The 23,913-nt window shown below is 44.6% G+C and overlaps 1 protein-coding gene and 1 long non-coding RNA gene across 4 annotated transcripts in view; one reads left to right on the top strand and one right to left on the bottom strand.

The window, feature by feature from the left end:
- Positions 1 to 4,170: 4,170 nt before the first annotated feature.
- LOC112656130 (uncharacterized) overlaps positions 4,171 to 23,913 on the bottom strand; it is a 34,960-nt gene continuing 15,217 nt past the window's right edge. The window contains exon 3 of the long non-coding RNA XR_003134141.3: positions 4,171 to 7,465. This is a non-coding gene — a long non-coding RNA (uncharacterized LOC112656130). The remainder of the gene's footprint in view (positions 7,466 to 23,913) is intronic.
- TUBGCP3 (tubulin gamma complex associated protein 3) overlaps positions 18,560 to 23,913 on the top strand; it is a 76,811-nt gene continuing 71,457 nt past the window's right edge. For 2 of the 3 annotated variants that reach the window (XM_025441329.3, XM_025441331.3), the window contains exon 1: positions 18,560 to 18,779. In XM_025441329.3, coding sequence (XP_025297114.1) covers positions 18,704 to 18,779 — 76 coding nt within the window. In that variant the 5' untranslated portion in view covers positions 18,560 to 18,703. The remainder of the gene's footprint in view (positions 18,780 to 23,913) is intronic. The other variant, XM_025441328.3, reaches the window with a different exon arrangement.

Genomic DNA, 23,913 nt, shown 5'->3' with positions numbered 1-23,913 from the left:
AAAAAGATTTTATTTATTATTTGACAGAGAGAGAGAGAGAGTGAGAGCGCATGTGCGCACATGAGTGGTCGGGAGGGGCAGAGGCAGAGGGAGAAGCAGACTTCCTGCTGAGCAAGGAGCCTGATGCAGAATTTGACCCCAGGATCCTGGGATCATGACCTGAGCCCAAGGCAGACACTTCACTGATGGAGCCCTCCAGGTGCCCCTCACCTCCTCCTACCGTATTTAATCATGTGACATGACTTCTCTTTTTCACTATCTCCCATAGATGCTACAAGAAACGCGTCCTTGATTTCAATGTTGTGACCTATGAGATCATTGCAGAAGAAAAGCATTTTTTTTAACCATCATTTTATTTATTTTGCCAAAATTGCACTTTTGAGTCTATTGTTGGCAGAGACTGCAGCATTGTTTTTAAGAATTATCGCATTGTCGACATTGGCATTACGGAAACCTGATATAAAACACTCTTTCTATCCTGCTTTGATATTGATTTACTATCAGAAGACCATTTTCTGTTCATCTCAACTAGATGGTAAGAGGAACGTGAGGTGGATAGGACACACATTTCCTGACAAGGTATTTCTCATCTAACCTAAAGTAAAAGACATTTTCCTTTTGCTTGAAATATCTTGTTGCATTTTTTACATATAGAAAAGAGCATGTAACTGTGTTAAGAGATGGTAGGATTCTAAATAATAAAAATAAATCTGAAGGATGCATTTTGCCTATTTATGTGCATCCTTTATTATTTCCACTATTATATTTGATAAATAACACCTGTGTGTTTCAGATGTACAATGTGAGGACCTGATAAACCTTGTGAAACACCACATTAAGGTTAGCACACCCACCACCTCGCACAGTTACTGTATTTTTGTGTGTGTGGCAAGAACTGAAGATCTACTGTCTTAACAGGTTTCAAGTACTCAATATGGTATTGTTTACTGTGATCACCTTGCTGTACATTAGATCTCCAGAATTTACTTATTTTGTAAGTGAACGTTTGTATCCTTTGACCATCTCCCCATTTCCCTGACACCCCCAGCCCCGCAATAACCACTAATCTACTCTATTTCTAGAAGTTTGACTTTTTTAGATTCCACAAATAAGTGAGGTCATGCCATATGCAATGCTTATCCTCTGTCTGACTCATTTCACTTAGCATGAATGACCTCCGGGTTCATTCATGTTGCAAAGGGCAGGGTTTCCTTCTTTCTCATCACTGAATAACATTCCATATGTACAGCACATCATTTTTGTGGGTTCATCCATGGATGGGGACCTGAGGTTGTTTCCATGGCTTGGCCATTGTGAACGATGTTGCAGTGAACTTGGGGTGCAGCCATCTCTTTGAGAGAATGATTTTGTTTCCATTGGATATATACCCAGAAGTGGGATTTCTGAATTATATTGTAGTTTTATTTTGAATTTTGAGGACGCTCCATACTGTTTTTCACAGTAACTGGACCAGCATGCATTCCCACCAACAGTGCATGAGGGCTCCCATTTCTCCACATCATCACCAACGCTCGTTACCTCTTGTCTTTTTTATAATAGTCATTCGGGGACTCCTGGGTGGCTCAGTGGTGGAGTGTCTGCCTTTGGCTCAGGTCATGGTCCTGGAGTCCTGGGTTCGAGTCCTGCATCAGGTTCCCTGCATGGAGCCTGCCTCTCCCTCTGCCCATGTCTCTGCCTCTCTCTCTCTCTGTTTCTCTCTGTCTCTCTGTGTCTTTCATGAATAAATAAATAAAATCTTAAAAAATATATGATAGTCATTCAAAAGGGGTAAAGTGATACCTCCTTGTGGTTTCCATTTGCATTTCCCCAACGATGAGTGATGTTGAACACCCTCTCATGTACCTGTTGTTCATCTGTGTGTCCTCTGTGAGAAAATGTCTATTCAAGTCCTTTGCCTATTTTTAAGTTATATAATGATGATTCCCTGCACAAGATCTTTATACATTTTGAGTATTATTTGGTTACACTGGGCTCACAAAATCTTCCCTTCTCTTTATAGAAATAATTTTGTAATTTTCTTTAAACGGTGAGATTTTTCAGTGAAGTCTTCTGGGTCTGGATATTTCTTTTTTGGAAACTTTAGTGGTAAGTGGAATTTTTTTTAGAGGTTATATACTTATTCAGGTTATCTATTTCATTTTGGCTGAATTTTAGTAGTTTGTGGTTTTCAAGGAATTGGACCCTTCCAAGTTTTTAAGTTTTTTTTTTTTTTAAGATTTTATGTATTGATTCATGAGAGACACACACAGAGAGAGGCAGAGACATAGGCAGAGGGAGAAGCAGACTCCCTGCGGAGAACCCGATGTGGGACTCGATCCCGGGACCCCAGGATCACACCCTGAGCCAAAGGCAAACGCTCAACCACTGAGCCACCACCCAGGCCTCCTCTCCTTTCAAGTTTTGATATGTAAGAGTGTAAGCTGTTCATAGCATTCCTTGGTTATCCTTTGATGACTGTAGGATCTGTAGCTATAGTTTTTACTGGTTTCAGACCTGATACTGGTGAGTTGTGTATTTTATCTTTCTCAGCCTTTTCAGAAGTTTATCAATTTTGTTGATTTTTTTAAAGAACTAATCAACTTTGCATTTCACTGATGTTCCCTATGTTTCTTCTGCTTTCAGTTGTATTGATTTCTGCCTTTATCATGATTATTTTCTTCATTTTTTTGCTTTGGATTTATTTTGGCCCTATTTTTCTAGCTTTTTGAATTGGGAACATACATCATTGATTTGAAACTTCTCTTCTGGTCTGATGTAAGCATTCAGAGCTCTCCGCTTCCCTGTCAGCACTTTTCTAGCTGCATTCCACAAGCTTTGATATGCTGCACATTCATTTTCATAAAGCTTTATGTATTTTCAAAATTACTTTTGCAACTGCCTCTTTGGCTCACGGGTTATTTACAAGTGCATTGTCTAGTTTCCATATGTTGGAGATTTTTCTGTGGTCTTTCTATTATTAATTTCTAGTTTGATTCCATTATGGTCAGAGAACATGTTCCACAATTTCAATTCCGTTGAATTTGTGACCTGGATGATTGTTTCTTGTGCTGATTAAAAAGAATGCATGTTCTGCTGTTGCTGACTGCAGTGGTCTAAAAATACTAGCTCAGGTCTGTTGGTTGGTGGGGCTGTTTCATTCCCGCACATCTTCTTGATTTTTCCTCTACTTGTCTGTCCACTGTGGAGGGAGTTAGAGCCTCCGACTACGATTTTGGATTTGCCTACCTACATTGTTAGCTCTTTCAGTTTTTGTTTCATATATTCTGAAACTCAGGTTTTTGGTGTCTGAATATTTAGGATTACATATATTCTTGGTTGATGAATCCTTTTATTGTTATGTAATGTCCCTTCCCATCCTTAGTGACTTCTTTGTTCTGTAGTCTACTTTATCTGATATTAATAGAGCATCTCCTGCTTTTTTTAAATTAATGCTTGCATGATATATCATTTTCCATTCTATTCTTTCCATCTACCTATGTAATGACATTTGAATTGAACTTCTTACAGTGTGTGATTGAATTGCATTTTTATTTATTCTGATAATCTCTGCATTTAATCTTAATACTTGGTATTTAGGACACTTACATTTAAGGTTATTGACACATTAGGGCTTTGGCTTGCCATTTTATTATTTGTGTCTGCTCCTTCTGTTTCTTGTTCCTTTGTTTCTCTTTTCTTATGTTGGGTCACTTGAATATTTTTTAGAAATTATTTTTAATTTCTTTTTAACATTTTTTTGTGTATCATTTTGTATGGTTTTCTTAGTGCTTGCTCTAGGTGTTACAATATATATATATTTATGGACATAGTGTATGCATATGTGGATACAGTGTATGTGTGTGGAGATATAGGGTATGTATGTGTAGTACAGTGTACATGTGTGTAGATACAGTGTACACATATACAGATACAATGCACACATGTGTGGATACAGTGTACATGTGTGTGGAGACAGTATGCATGTATGTGGATACAGTGTGTATGTGTGTGGATACATTGTACATTGTGTATACAGTGTGTATATGTGTGAACACAGAGTACGTGTACTTGGACACATGCATAAATTCTCTCTGGTTTCTGCCGTTAGCTCACCACTTCAAGTCAAGTGCTGGAATCTTGCTTCCATTCAGATTCTTTCACCATCTCCATTAGGTCCTGCTCTTGCATATGTTGGATACCACATCAGGTGGTGTGATGATTTTAGCTTTAGCCATTAAATATTATTTAAGACATTTACAAAATAAAGGACGGTTTATTATATTTAGTCCTATCACCACTATTACTATTACTGTTCTGCTTTTCATACTGAAATTCCCAGTCTTCTTTTGTCATTTTCTTTCCATTTGCAGAGTTTCCTTCAGCCGTCCCTTGAGCTGGGTCTGCTGTGGATAAACTCCCTGGGTTTTTCTTTGTTTGAGAAGGTTTTCATTTCCCCTTCATTCTCAAAGGATAGTTTTGCCAGGTGGAAGGTGTTAAATGACAAACAATCAAGGAAATCTGAAGATCTAATTGGCTTTATTAAATGTCTCATGAACAGGGCAGCATTCTATCTAGCAAGTAGAGGGGAGCTCTGGGAACTTGTACAAATGGAAGGTCTTTATAAAAGGAGACGAGGAGAGAAAGTTACTAGCAAAAGAGAAGGCTTATTCCTGGGACAGTCTCTTTCTAGGGGGAAAGACAAGGGGTCTTATAGTGCAGGCTACCTCCTCTTCCTCAGAGGATGGAGAGGCCACATGCAGATTCGCTGGCACCCATCCGAGAATTCCTGACCAACACTACATTCTGGGTGGAGTTGGAAGTGTGGTCACATCAGGTATTAAGTCCTGACTTCAGGACTTGGCCTAAGTGGCGCCATTTGGGCCTGTGGTTTTCTCTTCAACTGTTTGTGGTTGACGGATTGCTCTCTCTCGGCTCTTCCTTCCTCTAAGCCTCCATGGTTTTGGACAAGACATTGATTGCTGCTCTGTGTTGGCTTTTTTAATAGGTTATGCATCATTTCTCCTTTGTCTTTGTCTTAAGAGGTTTTATTTTTATGTGGCTTGGTATGGAATTTTTTTTTAAGTTTATCCTGATTGGTGTTCACTTAGCTCCTTGAACCTGCAGGTTGATTTCTTTGGCCAAATGTGGGTGGTTTTCAGTTCTAAGTGTTTAGCCCTCATGCTCTTTATTCTGCCCTATGGGACACAGACAAGAAGAATGTCCGAGATTTGTCATTGTCCATAGACCTCGAGGCTCTGTTCATCTTCTTCAGCACTTTTCCCTCTGTCACTCAGATTGGGTAAATGCTATTGATCTGTCCTCAAATTCACTGCCACTGTCCCACTATTGAGCTCATTCAGTCTATTTTCATTTCTGTTATTGTATTTTTCAATCTTACAATTTCTAGTTGGTCCTTTTTTAGAACTTCTATTTCCTTGTTGAGATTTTCTATTTTTTTCATTTGTTTAGACTGTTCACAATTGTTTCTTGAGGCATTTTTATTGTCATTGCTTTAAAAACCTTGCTGGACAATTTTCCTATCTGATTTATTTTGGTGTTTGTGTGAGTTTGTTAGCAAGGATGCAACAGGAAGCTGCTCAAATTGGAGGCTGAAAGCTCTCCGCAGAAGGAAGGACAAAAGCAGAGAAGGAGAGAAGGAATGTGTTTTGTTTTGCAGGATGGACAGCACCAGCCAAGGAGTCGCCCAGCTCCGTGTCTTACCTGTCTTCTATGTGAGCCAGTCTGAGCAGGATTGGAACTGAGGACCTGCACAGAAGCCCCCGAGACATCCTGAAGTTGTCTTTGGCTCACTATAATACTAAGAGCTCCTCCCGCAGGTAGGGTTCTCCACCATTTTTTGAACAACGTAGGCACCAGTATGTAGACAAGCTCCCCCCTGCCACCTCGTAATACACTGAGTGAAGGCCTCCGTGCTAACCCCGTGGGAGATGGTGCTTAGCAAGTGATCTCCCTGTCTCTACTTAAAACAAATAATGCAAAGTTCTTTGTTCTCAACACCTGCTTGGGCTGAATTCAATTTGATGCAGTCCAAGAGCTGGATGACAAACTCATCTTCTCTTTTTAAAAATCACATGTTTTTCCTGCTTCCTGTTGTGATAAGTGATTTGCACTTGTATCTCATGCATTTGGAATATTTTGTTAGAAGATTCCTTGATCCCACTCAAACCTCCTGTTTATCGGGCGGTCACTCTGGTTCTGTTCAGTATGCAGGGTCTGGCCCACTTCTGTGAGCTGTAATTACAATGCCAATTTAGTTTTGGGGGCTCTATCAATGCAATTAAGGTCTGCCTCACATTTCAGCGAGGTTCAAAGTTTTAATAGGCATGAATTCACTTTTTAATTAGAAAAACAAAAACTCAGTACGGACATGTCGTATCCCATGGGTGAGAATGGAGGGCAACAAGATCCAGGCGAGTCAAGGTAAGGACTAACATAATTGTGTCTCTACTGTGGCCAGGAGGAGATCAGGCAAGTTAGCAGGTCAAGTGGACCTAATGCCAGCTAGCACCAATTTACTGGTACAAGGACTCCGGGTTAGGGTGCACCCACTGGGTTAGGACGTGCCATCTCAAACATGCTCACCAGCATTTGAGAGGTGTTTGCTCAGTGGCCAGAGTTGGAATAAAAGTTAGGTCTTCAGAAGCTGGAATGTCCCCTCTCAGAAAGGAAGATGCATAGCAACACAATCTTAATTAATTAGTTAATTAATGAATGTTACACGTATAAAACATGGTTGTAGAAAGTTTACTTTATATATGTGATCTCCGTGGTGACTCACATTTCAAGCGGAGAGTGTTGCTCTAGAGGGTGATTTGTGCGTCATGTAGACGAACTATCTCTGCTTGCTGAGTCATGAATCTCTGCGGACTAGACCTTTGCTCATGGATTACTACTATTGAAATAATTTTATATATTTAGACCTTTTGTTACTTCTCAATTAATCTTTGATTAAATTTTAATCCATGAAGTAATACAATTTTCACACACATGTAATGCTGAATTAGGCTTCATTTTAAAATAGATTCAGTGTAATGAAATGAGTCTCTCTGTTGGTCTTTTTGTGCAATCCTGAAAAATTCAAACACTGAAATCTACTAATAGACAATCCAGATTCTTTTTTATGGCTATGATTTTCAAAAGTTCACCAGGTATTTTTAACCATTAACTTGGTTGGAACCTTTCCAAATCTTACAAGGGAAAGATGTTCTTTCTACTTTAAGGAGGAAGCAGACAGCGGGAGAAGTCGCATGCCTGGAGCCACGTGGCCGGTAGTGGGCTTGAGGTGAGGCTTTCTGAAGACTTTTGCAGTTTGTTGCCTCCTGCTTTCTCTTGCAGATGCTGGAGTGGAACAGTCTTGCAAGCATGCTGCAAATGAGATGGACTATTCCAACAGCAGCTTTTCTCAGTAAGGCGAAGACTGTGGGCCAGTATAGAAGAGATTTATCTGTGGAATTATGAGAATTCTATTAATGAGATGATGCTTACTAGATTTATTCTGTAAAACCAGAGGATTCAACTCATCAGTGGCAGTTCCCAGGTCTCAGGTAGTAATCCAGCTATCTGGCCGGCAGAGGGCAGCACGAGGCCAGCACAAGGAGGATGCTCCGCAGGGTGCCCTGCATCACCTGGCTGTGCTCCCTGGTCATCTGAAGCCCATCGTGGGCTCTGAGGGGCACCAATGTCCTGGCACCAGGAAGCCAGGCAGGGCCCAGGGGCAGGAGCTTTGAGTCCAAAGCTATTTTAAAATGGTTTTAATGTTTCTTATATGCAATAAAGAAAAATTTGAAAACAACTGGATGTCTAAGAATATGAAGAGGGAAATTAATATAAATTATGATATATCCATTAAGACAGAATATTATGCTACCATTAAAGTAAGGCTGTATCCTATTTGATGACAGAAAGACATGAAATAGAATATTGAGTGAAATGGGAGGATGCAGAAGAGTGTGTAGTACAGTTTTAGGTGTATGTTCACACCTCCTCATGCAGAAGACCAGGTGTGAAGATACTGAACCATTTGTGGTGGCTACCCCTATGGGTGAAATTATGCCTGATTATTATGCTTTAGGTAGTTTTTTCTGGTTTCTCAATTTTTCAGTGTACTTTTATCTTGGAAACAAAAAAATATTTTTTATTATTTAAGTATAGTTGATACACAATGCAATATTAGTTTCAGGTGCACAACAATTCTATACACTATACAATGCTCACCACAATAAGTATAGTCACCTTCTGTTATCATACAACATCATCATGTATTATTCTCTACATTATGTATTATTCTCTACTGTATTCTCTACAGTACATATGCTGTACTTTTCACCTCCATGTCTCACTTGTTTCATAGCTGGAAGTTTGTACCCATTAATCTCCATCACCTGTTTGCCCATACCCCCTCCCCTTTGCAATGGCCAGTTTATTCTCTGTACTTATGAGTCTGTTTCTGGTTTTTGTTGGTTCATTTGTTTGTTTTTTAGACTCTACATGTAAATGAAATCACGATATTTGTCTTTCTCTGGTTTAATTCACTTAGTATAATACCCTCTAGGTCCCTCCATGTTGTTATAAATGGCAAGATCTCACCCTTTTTATGGCTGAGTAATATTCCATTATATATATGTATGTGGAATTATAATATATAATATATATACACATACATACATATCTTCTTTATATATAATATATAATATATATAATATTATAATATATAATATTATAATATATAATATATATACACATACATACATACCATATCTTCTTTATCCACTCACCTAACAGTAGACACTTGGGCTGCCTCCATTTCTTGGCTATCGTAAATAATGCTGCAGTAACACAAGGATGCATGTATCTTTTCAAATTACTGATTTCATTTCCTTTGGGTAAATACCCAGTAGTGGACTTACTGGATCATACAATAATTTTATTTTTAATTTTTTGAGGACACTCCATACTGTTTTCCACCTCTGTTTTGTGTCAGTTTGTATTTCTACCAACAGTGCATGAGGCTTCCTTTTTTTATCCCACATCCTCACCAACACTTGTTGTTTCTTATCTTCTTGAGTCCAGTTCTCCTGACAGGTGTGAGGCGATATCTCATTATGGTTTTAATTTGCATTTTCTCATTATGGTTTTAATTTGCATTTTCCTCCTGATCAGTGATGTTGAGCGTCTTTTCATGTGTCTGTGGGCCATCTGGATGTCTTTTTTGGAGAAATGTCTATTTAGGTCTTCTGTCCTTTTTTCCATTAGATTATTTGGGGGATTTGTTTGTTTTTTGGTACTGAGTTGTATCAGTTCTTATATATTTTGGATACTAACCCTTTATCCGATACTTCATTTGCAAATATCTTCTCCTATTCAGTAGATTGTTTCTTCATCTTGTTGATGGTTTCCTTCAGTGTGCAAAAGATTCTTATTTTGATATAGTCCCAGGTTTTTTTGCCTTTAACTTAATTAACTAGCTAGTTAATTAAATAAATTTAAAATTAATTTTTAGAGAATTGTGTGTATATAACATTGCCAATAAAATCAAGACAATTCTGTAGGTGAATATATGGAGACAAATTCCCAGACTAAAAGATGCCAAAGGAAAACCTTAGAAATGTAGAAAGACTGAGAACTGAAAAAAAGGCCTCAGAGCCCAGCACTTTGGGAGGTGGGGGAGGTGGGGTGGGGAAGATGGGAGCTGGGGGGGGGAGGAAGTGGGGGAGGTGATGGGGAGGAGGTGGAGGTGGTGGATGAGGAGGTAGTTGGGGAGGGGTAGGGGAGGTGGTGGGGGAGATAAGGGGAGAGGTGGTAGGAGAGGTGCAGAGGAGGTGGAGCAGGTAATGGAGGAGGAGGGGGAGCTGATGGGGGAGCTGATGGGGAGGTGAGTGGGGTTGGTGGTCGGGGAGGTGATGGAAGAGGTGATGATGGAGGACTTAAGGAAACTGCAGGAATTAAGAGCAGAGCATTGGAATTTGGGTTTTCTTCACACAGGAGGGTCGTGGATCCTATTTGTCACTAAAATGCCTTTTGGAATTCTGGAAATAGAGCTTAAACAGTGGGCTTTTTACCTGGAAATCTGAGGTAGGACCCCAGGAGCACAGTTGAAATCAGAGAGCTGGGAGGTCATCCTAGAACCGAGTGAGCAGAACAAAATTCCCAGCAGGAAGCTGGCAAAACAGACCTCCCCCTCCCCAGGCTCTTTACCTGCTTCCCTTTCCTTTCCTGCTGTTCACATGAACTTTGACCTCCATCCTGTGCACCAAAGATCAAGTTAAGTGTGATAAATTTGTGGATGTGATTAGCATTTCAGATTGTTATATTGAATTCTCCATAGCTTCTGATTTTAAAAACAAAGCAAATCTACTAACTATAGAGAATTAGTTATTAAATAAAATTGTCAGGAGAGAATAAAGATCCAGTTTTAGAAAGAGCAAACTCTGAAGCAATCCATTTATGATACCAAGGATAACACAGCAGAGCTCAGTGAGCAAATCTGTGATTCCTGATGGAAGTGCTGCAGGATAACGGTGAGATGAGGTCATATGTCACGGGACCTGCTCTTCAGTTCTTCAACAAGAGTCAGAAATTAAAATACCGCAGTTCTGTTTTTCAGCTTAGAAAGAGACTGGTGTAGTGGGATGACCGGCCCTTGCCCGCAGCAAAGCTGCCACACCACCACTGTCCTTGACTCTGGGTGTTCTTACCACACTTACGACGCGGACGTCGTTGTGTGAAGCTGTGCAGTGGGTGTGCACACAATGAGACCTGGCCCAGGGGGTTTCTACACGGCTATCTTATATTCACCTTGCACACTGGATGTTACTGAGGGTGAGGAACCATGTAATAGGGTAATTCATGTGCATTAAAGTGTTGGTGTGTAAAACATGGGATGGGAATTTTCTTGGCTTTAATTCTGTGCCTTGTATGATGCAGACTTGCCTCTTCTATTCCAGCTGCACCTATAAGAATATGTCCGAGCTAATTTTATGTTCAATGGAGAAACAGCGGCCGTTGTGCACGGTAGGTCAGTGGTCCATTTAGCTGTTTTGTGAGGCACAGCAAATATGAAAACGTGACAAAGAACAAATGCTTTTCTCCACTCTGCAGAGATGAACAGAGTTCTGCTGCTGCCAAGGGAATTTATAATAGATATTTATAGAAATAAATGAGCCGTCCAGTGATTCATGTGCTTCAAATCAATCACTGAACACAAAGCTCCCTGATTCAAAATGCCTGGGAGGCCTCGGACAGCCACGGCAGCCCCTTGAAGAGCTTGCAGCTGAAGGTTTTGTGGCCGAAAGAGGCTCCTCATCTCTGCATTATTAACTCGGGTAAAGCATTTGTTCAAGCAAAAGGGGAATAAGCACTCTAATCATCCGGAAAACTAATTAACTTCTTTTTTTTTTCAAATGCCTTATCAGATTTCTCCTGTGCAGCTTTCCTTGAATTCCTCAGGACTAAAGGGCTGGAGACATCGGAGAGTAGTAATCAAAATATATTAAGCAGTCAAAAATGTCTTTGAAGCGGAGGCCTCTTTGTAACACTGAAAAAGCGGCAGTCAGGGGCCTCGATGTGGAGTTGAACCCTGGGTCTCTCCTAGCTGTGAACCTGGGTGAGTTACTGGTAATAACGCCCTGTGGCAGCTTCCCTTCCGTCCTCATGGAGCAGAGCCCCCAGGCCTGGCCCAGGAGCTGTGGAGGTGAGCCTTCCAAACCCTGGGGCCCACAGAGCCACCCACGAGCTGCCATGCACCTCGGGCAGGAGAAGCGAGGATGCATGAGGTGGCCGCGGTGGCCCAGGGGAAGCAAGGGGTCCCACAATGTCAAGGACACCGCATTTCCTGAGAACTAGTCCCATGGGTCCTGGGGCCACGAATTTGGACGAAGCCAGTCTGGGTCCTAGAAGCGCAGCATGCTTACTGGGCAGGTGGAACACCGCCTTAGAGATCACACCGTGCTCTGGGGCCAGCCTGGCCCACAAGAGCGTTAGCAAAGGCTAAGAGGCAAGCAAGGAGAAGACATTACACCCACTTCGTAGGCCTGGGGCCAAATCAGGAGGGCCAGACCCACTGTCACCTGCAACCTGAAGGGTGCATCCCATCCTGAATCGCAGAGGTGGGTTTAATCTTCCCAATACATCAGCCCAGCCCCAGCGACCTGAGACCCTGACGTTCCAGGTGTTATTCACCAGCTGGGAGGCGCAGCCTTCTCCCCCATCTCTTTCCCCTCTATCGCTCCCTGCGAAGCTCGTTTTAGGGTTGCTCAATCTTCCACCACAGCTCCAGATGACAGAATGCCAACATTCAACCAGTTCATGAATCAAAAAGTTCATGGTAAGGGCATTGTTACCTGGGGAATTGTGAGGAGCAGCAAGAGAATTCTGTGCCCAGACAGATGTTTCCTCCCCAGTATGAGAAGCCATTCGTAGTTCCTTTCTTATAGTATTTTAAGATTAATTTGAAATACGTTTAGAATCGAAGAAGCAACATTCCAGTTGAACACCATCCTAAGAAATTTAATACGCTTCAAAAACTGTAAATCTAGACCCAAGTAACAGGATAAAAAAATGGAGGAAAAAACAATTCTAGGAAGCAGGGGCACAGAGACTCCTGCTACCCCAGAGTCTTTAGTCCTAGTGATATTTATAGCAATACCTGTCAAATGTCAACCTCTGAAAATCAATTCCAATTTCTTAAAAAGTAAGAAGAAACATTGTGCACATAAAACAAGGGCAGTGTCTCAAAAGACTTCTTGGACTTTTTTTTTTTAAATATTCTATTTATTTATTAGAAACACAGACAGAGAGAGAGAGGCAGAGACACAGGCAGAGGGAGAAGCAGACTCCAAGCAGGGGGCTGACATGGGACTTGATCCCGGGTCTCCAGGATCACACCCTGGGCTGAAGGCGGCGCTAAACCACTGAGCCACCCAGGCTGCCCCTGACTGCTTGACTTCTGAAGTAATTTATTCATCTACTTACAATGCTTAAATGACATTTCCCCGAAATATACGAGTTTTCAAAGCCTAATTGGAGTTTCTTTCTGTTGATCTAATGTCAGAACAATAAATCATGATGATCTCAAAAAAGAAATGTGAATATCAATTTATAAATTAGTTGTAGTCTGAAAGACCATTCATAAGTTCCAATCAATCAGGCATGAGAAGATCTGAGGAGCTGAGTTGGGCACCCATAACCACATTAATCACAAAGTTTCTCACTTAGCTTGAATGCAATTTTCCTACAATGTCACATGTGACATGAAAGAAAGGATACAAGGGATGCCCGGGTGGCTCAGTAGTTAAGCGTCTTCCTTCCAGCTCGGGGCGTGATCCTGGAGTCCCAGGATCGAGTCCCACATCGGGCTCCCTCCATGGAGCCTGCTTCTCCTTCTTGCTTGTGTCTCTGCCTCTCTCTATGAATAAATAAATAAAATCTTTAAAAAAAAGAAGGATAGAAAAGGACTTCATATCTAGTCTACATCAAGGTGAAGGGGGACAGAGCTGCCCGACTCTTGCACGGAGGAGCATGCTCACACGGGGTGAAGGGACTGTGGAGAGGCAGGTGCATCTCGTACAACCCTGCCTCACACAAAGGGGCCCGTTTTACAGAAAAGATGAGACAGTGGTGCATGACCATGGGATTTATGGTCTCATCACAATATCCCATCACCCAGTTAATAGTAGTGTGTCTATGCTGTTCATTAACTGTAACAAATACACCGCACTGATGCAAGATGTTAATAGTAGGGGACCCTCACGCCAGGGATGGGTGGCTATGTGGGACTTTCTGTACTCTCTACTCAATCCATTATAAATCTAAAATAGGAGTACAAAACATGAAGTATACTCATGAATTTTTAAGAACTCACAAGGATGAGAGAATGTCAAAAGGAGCCAGGAGCCAGATGAAAGAGCTGTGAAGGGTGAAGACTGAGCGAGTAAGGCAGTGCTAGATGAAAACCCACGGTATAACATCAATATCCCCAAGTACGTACTGATTGAAGTAAATTACTAAATAAACAAATAGGGGAGAATAAACACATCTTCCATGTAGGACAACTTCGTATAGTTCATGTGGAGATGCCGTATGGAGGGACCTGCCGCCTAGCTCTCCATGCAAGTTCGAGCAGCACAGCGCAGAAAGTCAGGAGAAGGGCAGCCCCCTGTGGCTCAACCATTTAGCGCCGCCTTCAGCCCAGGGCGTGATCCTGGAGACCCGGGATCGAGTCCCACATCGGGCTCCCTGCATGGAGCCTGCTTCTCTCTCTGCCTGTGTTTCTGCCTCTCTCTCTCTCTCCATGTGTCTCTCATGAATAAATAAATAAAATCTTAAAAAAAAAAGTCAGGAGAAAAAGAGTGACTTTGCCCCGGAGAAAGTGGACCCACAGGACCTCAGGCTCACAACCAAGGTCAACACCAACAGTGAGGATCAGGCTGGTGGAGCGCACGCACCCAGCTTTGATACACAGTGACTAGCGTTGTATCTGCCATCTGCGGACTCAGGGCACCTGTATCCAATGTTATTTGTGAAAAATTTTGGCTTAAATATACTATCTCTCTTAAATATACTTTTCTCTCGTTCCTCCTGTCCTATGTTCATTTTTATCTGGGGAGGGGGATTTTTATTTTCTTTCTGTGGATGAAAATTTTTTATTCTATAGTCTACTTTTTTTGCAGTTTGATAATCATCAATATATTTACTCTTTATTTGGTAGTTACTAGGCCCTTGATTTATTAAAGTCCGACATGGATTAGTACTCTTGCCTCTGCAGGGCATTTTGCAGATGGGAGAACTCCTTAATTACATCCACTGCCTGGTTTATTTGGAAGGTCATCTTCTATTTTTGTTTCTCTGGAGCAGCCTGTCTTTCTTCCATTTGGGTTATTTGAATTCTGTGGAATTCCATTTTAATTTATTTGCTCATGAGAATATTCTAATTGCTTCAGGAAATCAAGGATTTCAAGGCCATTCTCTGCATACAGAAGAGAGGTTTTATGTTGTTTTAGAAGGCCTCGCTGACTTGGGGTTCACTCTAATGTCTCCACCCCAAATCTCAGGCCCCTCTTCTTCTCAATTATGACCTGCCCTTAGTAGAAGAGTCTTGGCAGGACTGCATGTCCAACTTACATCATAATTTACAACTTGGACAGTCAAGTTTGGAATCTGGTCCTGAGTTCTGACTACTTTGTAAGTCCAAGAATAAGAGATTACTTGTGGCACCTGCCTGGCTCGGTCGGTAGAGCATGAGACTCTTGATCTTGGGGTTGTGTGTTTGAGCCCCATGTTGAGTGTAGAGATTACTTAAAACATAGATTTAAACAACTTAAAAAAAAAAAAAAGAAGAAGGGCACCTGGGTGGCCCAGTTGATTAGGTGTCTAACTATTGGTTTGGCTCTCGGGTCATGATCTCAGGGCCATGAGATAGAGTCCTGAGTTGGGCTCTGTGCTGGGAGCAGAGTCTGTTTGAGATTCTCTCTCCCTCTGCCATGCATTCTCTCTCTTAATAAATAAACAAAATCTTAAAAAAAAATAGAATAAGAGCTTCCTCTTGGAGCTGTTGTTGGAGTTCCCTGGCTCTATGACTATACCTTAAGGTATACCCAGGTTTTCCAAACACACTCCAGTCCGGCCCACCCACACTACAGTCTTGGTAGTCATCACTGCTGCCAAGACAGCTGACTACAGCAGCTAATTTCCCAAAGTCTTGTTTTCAGCCAGCGGTCTGTCTGGAGCAGCCACACGTGATAATACGAACCCATTTTGGAGCTTCAACATATGATGGATTACCCCGTCAACAAGATCCCAACAGGGGCGCCTGAGGGGCTCAGTCGGTTGGGCATCCAACTCTTGGCTTCAGCTCAGGTCATGTCTCAGTGTCCTGGGGTGGAGCCCCAGGTCTGCACTCAGCATGGAGCCTGCTTGAGATACTCTGTCCTCTCCCCCTGCTCCTCCCCTGCTCTCTCTCAAATCAATCAATCAATAAATCATTTTAAAAAATCCTAACATATCTGAGCTCAGACATGTGAGCAACCTAATACTGGAATCTCAATGGAGGATTTCTTCCTTGGGATCATTCCCATTAGCAAGAACTAGATAGTAGGGACTAGTCTGTAAAATAGATACCACTCCAGCAATTTCAACACAGGGGCTGTAATCTAGGGAATTAGTCATGGGTGGTTGAGGCAGGAGGAGAGGAACTCAGTAGCAAGTGCAGAAAATGCTTACTTTTCATAGGGCTGAAGAGACAGTGGGAAGAGTTAATGCTACTGGTATCCTGTGTTCTGGAATCCCCCAGCAGGAGTGAGATCTGTGAGGGGACTTGCACAGAGGGGCCTGGGGCCATGAAGGAGGAGAGGAGCAGGCTGGTAGCAGGTGTTGCTGTAGAGGACATTCAGCAGCTGGCACGGACAAGGCGAGGGGCAGATGCAATAGGGTGATAACTCTGGTCGTCTCCTCCTGACCTCTAGTCCTCTGCCACTGACACCTTTGGCTGAACCCACCAGGAGGCCGGCTGTCCCGGGAGCTTGCACTCCAGGGTTCTTTAGGATGTAGGGCAGGTTAGGGCAGGGCAGGCAGTGGCTCTGAGAGTACACAGGGAAGGATGGGCCTGTCCCGCTCGCAGCCACATTCAAACCTTCCAGACAAACAGCCTCAGGTTGTTAGGGAGCTTCCCTGGAAGTCTTGTCCTTAGCGATACTTGAGGCACCATGACCATGTTAGTCCTATTTAGTTTGTAAAGGTTCTGTCCAGGTCAATTCAAAGCTACCATGTAAGATCCAGTCTGAAGCATGAAGGGAGAAAAAGGCGTTTGTCCTCTCTCCCTTCACCTCCACTGCTGATGCTAACTCTCCAAGTTGGAGTCCAGATAGAGGGATCAGGACGGGGGCTGAACATCCACACTGGCTGCACCTTCTGCCGGTGGTCCTCACTGTCAGCCCCGGATGGCTGTTGATGCTGTCTCTGTGTGGGCATCTGAGCCCAATCCTCTGTGGGACACGCGTGTGACTCTCCTTGAAGGTTCTGTGCAGGGGGCCTGGCCTCTGCGGTTTCCTGGCGGGCCGGACCTGGTGTCTCTGAAATGGTCTCAGGACCTCCAGAACCCCTTGCTTCTCCACCATCAATTGTTCAGCTGTGGATGGGCCTTCAGGATGGGGGTGATGGCAATTAGCAACGCCTGCTTGGCTACGTCCTATCAATCCTGAGGTGTCATCGGCCTCCCATTTCCCATGGCTTTCTTTAGAGTGTGGGGTCCTCAGCTTTGTGTCTGACATCCTGTCACATACCCACCTATTGCGTTTCTTCAAACTGGCAGCGTAAAGGTACATTGGGGTACGTTTCAGTGACAGGAGATGACGTCAGGACAGCTTAGCACACGTCTGCTCTGCTGGGCCACGAGTTCCTCTATTGTCCTTCCCTCTCTGTGCCTGGTATGGCCTTGGTGACGTTGCCATCGCGTCTGTGACCCAGCTCTGCTACCTCAGAACCCTGCATGCACAGCAGGCCCGCTGGGAGGGCGTACAGGGGCGTACAGGGGCGGGGAAGGCTAGGGCCTCCTGCTGCCACCTGGGCCTGCACTTCTGCCCTGGTGTGAGGTGCCGGCCTTTGCCTTGTGCCGCTTCTGCTTTTCCCACTTCTAGGAGCCAAACGTGCCAAGATGGGTGTTAAGTGTAGGGCCCTGGCCCTTCTCCAGTGGCCTGTGTGGAGGCGTCACCTGCAGCAGGAGACCTCAGGGGGTCTGGTCTGTGGGGCCTCTTCTCTGCACCCCGGGAAGGGATGGGGTCGGTTTCTCTCTTCTGCTTAGCTCACTGGATGGCTGGAAGGCGCCTGTTGTTCTGTGATATAGGTCAGGTCACCTGGAGACGTCATTCCAGATTCTCAGGCAAGGAGCAGGCTAGCCCCAAGTGGAGCACATGCTGCCCGTCGGCCGACGCACTGCGGACAGGTGCAGGTGGACGGCAGCCGGGGCCGGGGTCCCACGCTGGGCGAGGATGCGTGGCGGGCGGTCCTCCAGCCTGCGGCTCCTCCCTGCACTGCCTGCAGCTTCTACGACTCGGCGTGAGCTGCCTTGGGATGGCCGGAGGTTCCCTTGCCCTCCCCAGTCCTCACCTGCCTCGCCCAGTCTTCTGGCGGCGGTTCCTGGGACTGTTTCTAATGGACCCCCCCCCCCCCCAGGTGGTATCGCAATAGTAGGATCAGGAGACCTTGTGCTCCTTCCAACAGGCTTCTTCCACTAAAAGTGTAACCAAAAATTAAACAAGCAAAAAAGAACTAAAAAGCTATTGTTATGGACTACTGGGCACCAAGCAAGGCTGTCTTCCTGACCTGGGCCGTCCTGACCTTCTGGCGGGGACGTGGGGGAGGGGGTGGGGGTTGTGCACCTGGGGCAGGTGGTACCCGGTCGCCGGGGCCCGTGCTCCGGAACCCTCCAGGCCTGGCGCCTGTGCTCGGGGGACCGTGCGCCACGGACCGGGGAGCTCTCTGGCGGGCGCACCCGCGGCTCCGAGCGCCCGGAAGAAGCGGAGCATTGTGGGAAGAGCCCGCGGTTTCGGCGGGTTCCGTTAAAATGGCGGCGTCGTCGCCGGCCCTGCCCGCGGGGCCGTAGCCTGTCTGGGGCGCCGAGACCCCGCGCGGCGTGGGGCCGGGCGGCCGAGGCCGGGGCTCTGCGGGCCCCCGAGGGCCGTCCCGGGCGAGGATGGCGACCCCGGACCAGAAGTCGCCGAACGTCCTGCTGCAGAACCTGTGCTGCCGGATCTTGGGCAGGAGCGAAGGTAGCGGCGCTGGGCCGCGCTCGGGCGTGAAGGCGCGTGCCAGAGGCCGCCCGTCCGCGGGGAGCCGGAGGCGCGGAGGCCGCGGGGGCCCGCGTCCCGGGGCGGGGGGGGGGCGGCCCCAGGCTGTGCCCGGCCCCAGGCTGTGCCCGGCCTGCGGGCGCTGCGGCCCCGGGGCGGAGGCCGGGCTGAGTCACCGCGGCCCCCCCCCCCCCCCCCCCAGCGGACCCGGCGCAGGCGGCTCGCGGGCGCTTCCCGCTTCGGCACGGGCCGGGGGTGGCGAGCCGCGGCGGGGCCCTGCCCCTCGGGAAAACCGAGCAGCTCCGAAGGCCGCGCCTCGGCCCCGGGCTCGCGCTCCCGGAGGGTTCGCCCCGCCCCGCCCCGCCGCGGCGCCCCAGCCCAGCCCAGCCCAGCCCCGTGCAGTGGGGACGTCGGGGGGTCGCGGTGCTCCGAGAGGGCGGGGGCGGGCGGGGGCCTGGGGCTGCATGTTCTGGACAGTTGAAGAAGCCGGGTTACCATTCCTTAAAGCACCACAGTGGGGCAAAGAAAAGGGGCAGTTTTTTTGCTGGAAGACTTCAAACAAAATCACTGTGAAAATATTGAGACTAAATTTTGACCTTTCTTGATTTATGACATTTAGGTACATAATTCGTTTGCTGTTCTATGATAAGGTAAAGGGATAAAGATGGATTTTTCTCTTTTTCTTTCTTTTCTTTTCTTTTCTTTTTTCTTTTCTTTTTTCTTTTCTTTTCTTTTTTCTTCTTTTCTTTTTTCTTTTCTTTTCTTTTTTCTTCTTTTCTTTTTTCTTTCCTTTCCTTTCCTTTCCTTTCCTTTCCTTTCCTTTCCTTTCCTTTCCTTTCCTTTTCTTTCTTTTCTTTCTTGCTTTGCTTTGCTTTCTTTTCCACTTCTGTAAAGCGGCACCAACTTGGCACAGTGCTTGCTACATTTCATGAAGTTTAATTAACTCTGTCACTTTATTCATCCAACAAGTGTTTGGGCCCTGCACCTGTAGACGTTACACCAGGTGCCGGTGATGCAGAGATGCTCAGACAAGCCATTCCTCTCTAGGTGCCCCGTGCTGGTGGAGGAGACGTGATAAACCAGCGTAATGCATGTTAGCGGTAAATGCTGTGATGAAAAATAGAGTGGCCTGCAGGGAGGCCTCTGAGGAGATGTTGAAACAGGCCTGAGTGGAGGGAGAGGCTCTGGGAGCATCTGGGGACCCAGAATGCCCAGAATCTGGTGCGGAGGCCTTGCTGGGGCTGCCAGCCAGGCGTGCTGTCTTCAGGTCTTGTCTCCAGCTCATCTGTGTGTGTATCCCGGGCACTCCAGTTACCTTTCTGGTTTGAAGTTCCTAATCTGAGAAGTCAGAGCTAAGGTTGCTGGTTGTGACTCACTCCAGCATCAGTGTTTTCATTACACCGGCGGGTCCTCAGTTTTCCTCCGGGGATCAGCCACATGGTGGTCTGTTCCCATTGTCCCAACTGGGCTTTGAAGGCCACTCATTGTGAGGTAGCATGATGTTTCTCAATGAAAAAAAAAAAATCTAAAAAATATTTGAGGCTCCTTTGACTGTTTCACCTGTTCAAGGAGATTGAAGCACTTATCTTCAGCAAAGTTCTATACCCTCCACTCTATTTAAAATTGTGTTTGAATTAAGAGTAAATAGGCTCTCTGTGAGATCCCAAGGGGCTCTTCCAAATAAAATGTATCATAAAATGCATTAAAGATGATTCCTTGTTTGTTCTTTTCTCAACAGCTAGGATTGCCAATTATAATCACAATTCCAAATTATGCTATTTACTGAAGAATTTATAAGTATTTAATAACTTGCCTTGTTCTATTTTAATTTGTTTTGCCTTAGTGAGCAAAGGAGCCATAAGAATGCTGCCTTTGCAATGTTTGACTGTTAAAATTTTTTTTTCATTAGTGGGTATTTTATCTGATAACCAAGAGCACTTGATTGATTCTTTTCCTAATGTCATAATCGATTGGTTTTATAGTTTTGTAATATTGCTTTCTCAATGCTGTGATACTGAAGAATAATTGGTACTTGTTACTTTTTTTTTTTTAAGCTCTACACTGATGCAGAGCTTGAACTCATGACCTACAGGTGGAGAGTTTGGTGCTCTATGACTGAGCCAGCCAGACACTCCGGTATTTGTTGAGAGTAAGCAAGGGAGCAAGCAAGCTGGGGCAAGCAGGGGGAGGGGCAGAGAGATGACAGAATCTTAAGCAGAGGCCATGCCCAGCGGAGAGCCTGATGTGGGGCCCCATCCCAGGACCCTGAGATCATGACCTGAGCTGAAATAAGAGTTGGACACTTAACCAACTGAGCCACCCAGTCACCCATTGTTATTTTTAATACAAGTTTCATATGAATCAGTTTTTTTCTTTTTTTCTTTTTTTAAAGATTTTTATTTATTTTTATTCATGAGAGACACAAAGGCAGAGACATAGGCAGAGGGAGAAGCAGGCTTCATGCAGGGAGCCTGTTTCGGGACTTGAACCCAGGACTCTGGGACCATGACCTGAGCCAAAGGCAGACACTCCACCGCTGAGCCACCCAGGTGCCCCTGAATCAGTTTTTTTTTTTTTTCCGAATCAGTTTTTCATAAAGTATTTAACATTTTTTTTTACAGTTGGCTTTAAAGGACCTTCAGAAACAAAGCACCTAATTGTAATGGTATTTGACATGTTTGTAAAGTTGGTATAACCACTATTTCTCACCTTTTCCAGCCTGCGAATTTGCTTGAAATCCTGCCAGCCCGTGACAGGAAAATTCTCTATATCCTTGCCTTTCTCCCAGAACATGTTTTACTTATTATGTCTTTGGATAGTTATTTCTGTTTGGAAACAGTGTTCTTGATATTACAGTCTTTCACCTCTGTCAGGGCCAACAGTCCTTTTCATACGTTGTAATCCTCTTTTTAGTGAGATAACAAATACAGAACTTTTATTCAGGATTTCAACATCAGTGCTCAGGTATGATGGTAGTGCACAGGGCATTGAGGTAAGATGATCGCCCAGATCCTTGGCAGTGCTGTGAGTGTTCTCTGGGCTGCGGTGCAGGCAAGGGAAGGAGGGTTGTCCTGCCGGTTCACTGACCTCAGGTGCTATTGCTGTTTGCTTTCATGATTTTCCAAAAACGGTGAAGAGCCCTTGATGAAGTTCCCAATAAGTTATGGTTTTCCCTTGATTACATACTTGGGGAATCAATATATATTAACTGGACATTAAAACTTATATTAACTATTTGTTTAAAAGCACACTAAATACTAAAATGTTGAAATTTCAAAGTTTTAAGCATTATTTGAAAGTTGTGCTTAATGGGCTTATTATTTTAAAACGAATTAAAATATAAAAATGCTCTTGGTTTAAATTTCTAATACAGTAAATATTGATAGATTTAACCTATATAAATAAATTCTTTTAGGGATCCTTAATAGTAAGAGTATAAAGGGGCCCTGAGACCAGATTGAGAACCACAAATCTAGAGCAAAGTTTTTTATTTTTGTTTTTGTCTTGGAGCATTGCTTTTCATTCATTTGGAGTTGCACCTGTGGTCGGGAGAACCAGATAACGGGTGCGGTGGGGCTCTGGAGGCCTGGCGGCAGTGGCCGAAGAGGGGACCTTTTACTGTATCTAAGCTTTCACACCTTGTCATTTTTAATTCTCTACATGTGATGCTTGTTCAGAATTGATCTTGTGGCCCCATCTCTGGGGATTTTGGGAGCTGGGTCTCTGGACACACTAATATGCAGTCTTTGTGACCTGCATTTGGAGGCATGAAGCGTGGCTGGTTTCGTGTTCCACATAGCACTTGTGCTTTTTTTTTTTTTTTTTAATAATAAATTTATTTTTTATTGGTGTTCAATTTGCCAACATACAGAATAACACCCAGTGCTCATCCCGTCAAGAGCACTTGTGCTTTAGCTGGCATGTCGTCTGTTCTTTAGGATGCAGCATCGTATGCACACAGGAGAAGCAGTGAGGCACATACTCGGGCCTTACCAGACAGGTCACAGCTGCACTGTGTGCTTTCTCCCGAGCCGCACTGCTTTGTAAATCTCTGTGTTCAGTTTTCTTTTATCTGAGTGTGTGGAGCCCTCTTGGAATATAGAAGGTAGCTGCCATTTAACACCCTTGGGCCTACATCTAAGTGCTCTTTGGATTAAGACTACGCAGTTCCATGCATTTCTTGTCCTGGTGTTGTACCTCCTCCAGCCTCTCCTAAGCTGCAGCTCGAGGGTCCTTTCTAGAGAATAAATCTCATCACACCAGGTGAATAGAATTAATGTTTCCTACATGAAATCTACAAAATGAAGACCAAAGTATCTTGCTGAGAAGTTGAAAGCTGGACACTTTATTGAGTTGCAGTTTTAACGGCTGTGGTAGACCTAACATGCCTTGGGATGACATTTTCAGATTAATAACAATAATAATAAAAATAGCTAACATTTTTCCAGTACCTACTAACTTGTAGGTAGTGACACTGCACTTGTACTGTGAGCTAGTGTATGTACTTAGCTCCCAGTGATGCCGGGAAGTTGGAATACTTACTCCCCTCACCTTCTAGCTGAAGAAACAGACGTGCAGGGAGTACGTAGTTTGCTCACTGTCACTGAGCTAGTGAATTGCAGAACCAAGATTGGAACCCACAGCTTTGGTTCCAGAACCTGATGTGTTGAATTAATTCCTTTCTGTTCTTCTGTGTGGAACTGACAGCTCATTTCTTTGTGTGCTGGGTGGAGGCAGCAGAGTACTAGCCCTGCCTGTGGCACAGCCTCTCGCCTCCGTCTTCACCTGCTTGTCTTAGAGTGTGTGTGTGTGTGAGAGAGAGAGCGCGCGAGAGCACAGCACGATGTCTGCTCTCTGGTTCTTGTTGGACAGGGTGTGTCCTTGAATTTACTGGTGCTTAGTTCTTCTCAAAAAGAGGTTTTCAGAGGTTGGGCAGAGGAGCACTGGCTTCCCTTCCAGGCTCCTGACACCCAGAGCAGATTGGAGGTGGAGACATAGTACATTCCTTAGATGTTTTGTGGAACATTCGCATTTTTAATCTTGGGCTAAGCCAATCATTAAAGAGCTACAGCCTAGGCCTCCTCACCTGGGGCTCTTGATGGAATGACTTTAGCTT

The sequence above is a fragment of the Canis lupus genome, chromosome 22, assembly GCF_003254725.2.
Source record: "Canis lupus dingo isolate Sandy chromosome 22, ASM325472v2, whole genome shotgun sequence".
NCBI classification, from domain to species: domain Eukaryota; kingdom Metazoa; phylum Chordata; class Mammalia; order Carnivora; family Canidae; genus Canis; species Canis lupus.
The sequence above is the reverse complement of the archived record's forward strand: the minus strand, read 5'-3'. Positions and strand labels throughout refer to the sequence as shown.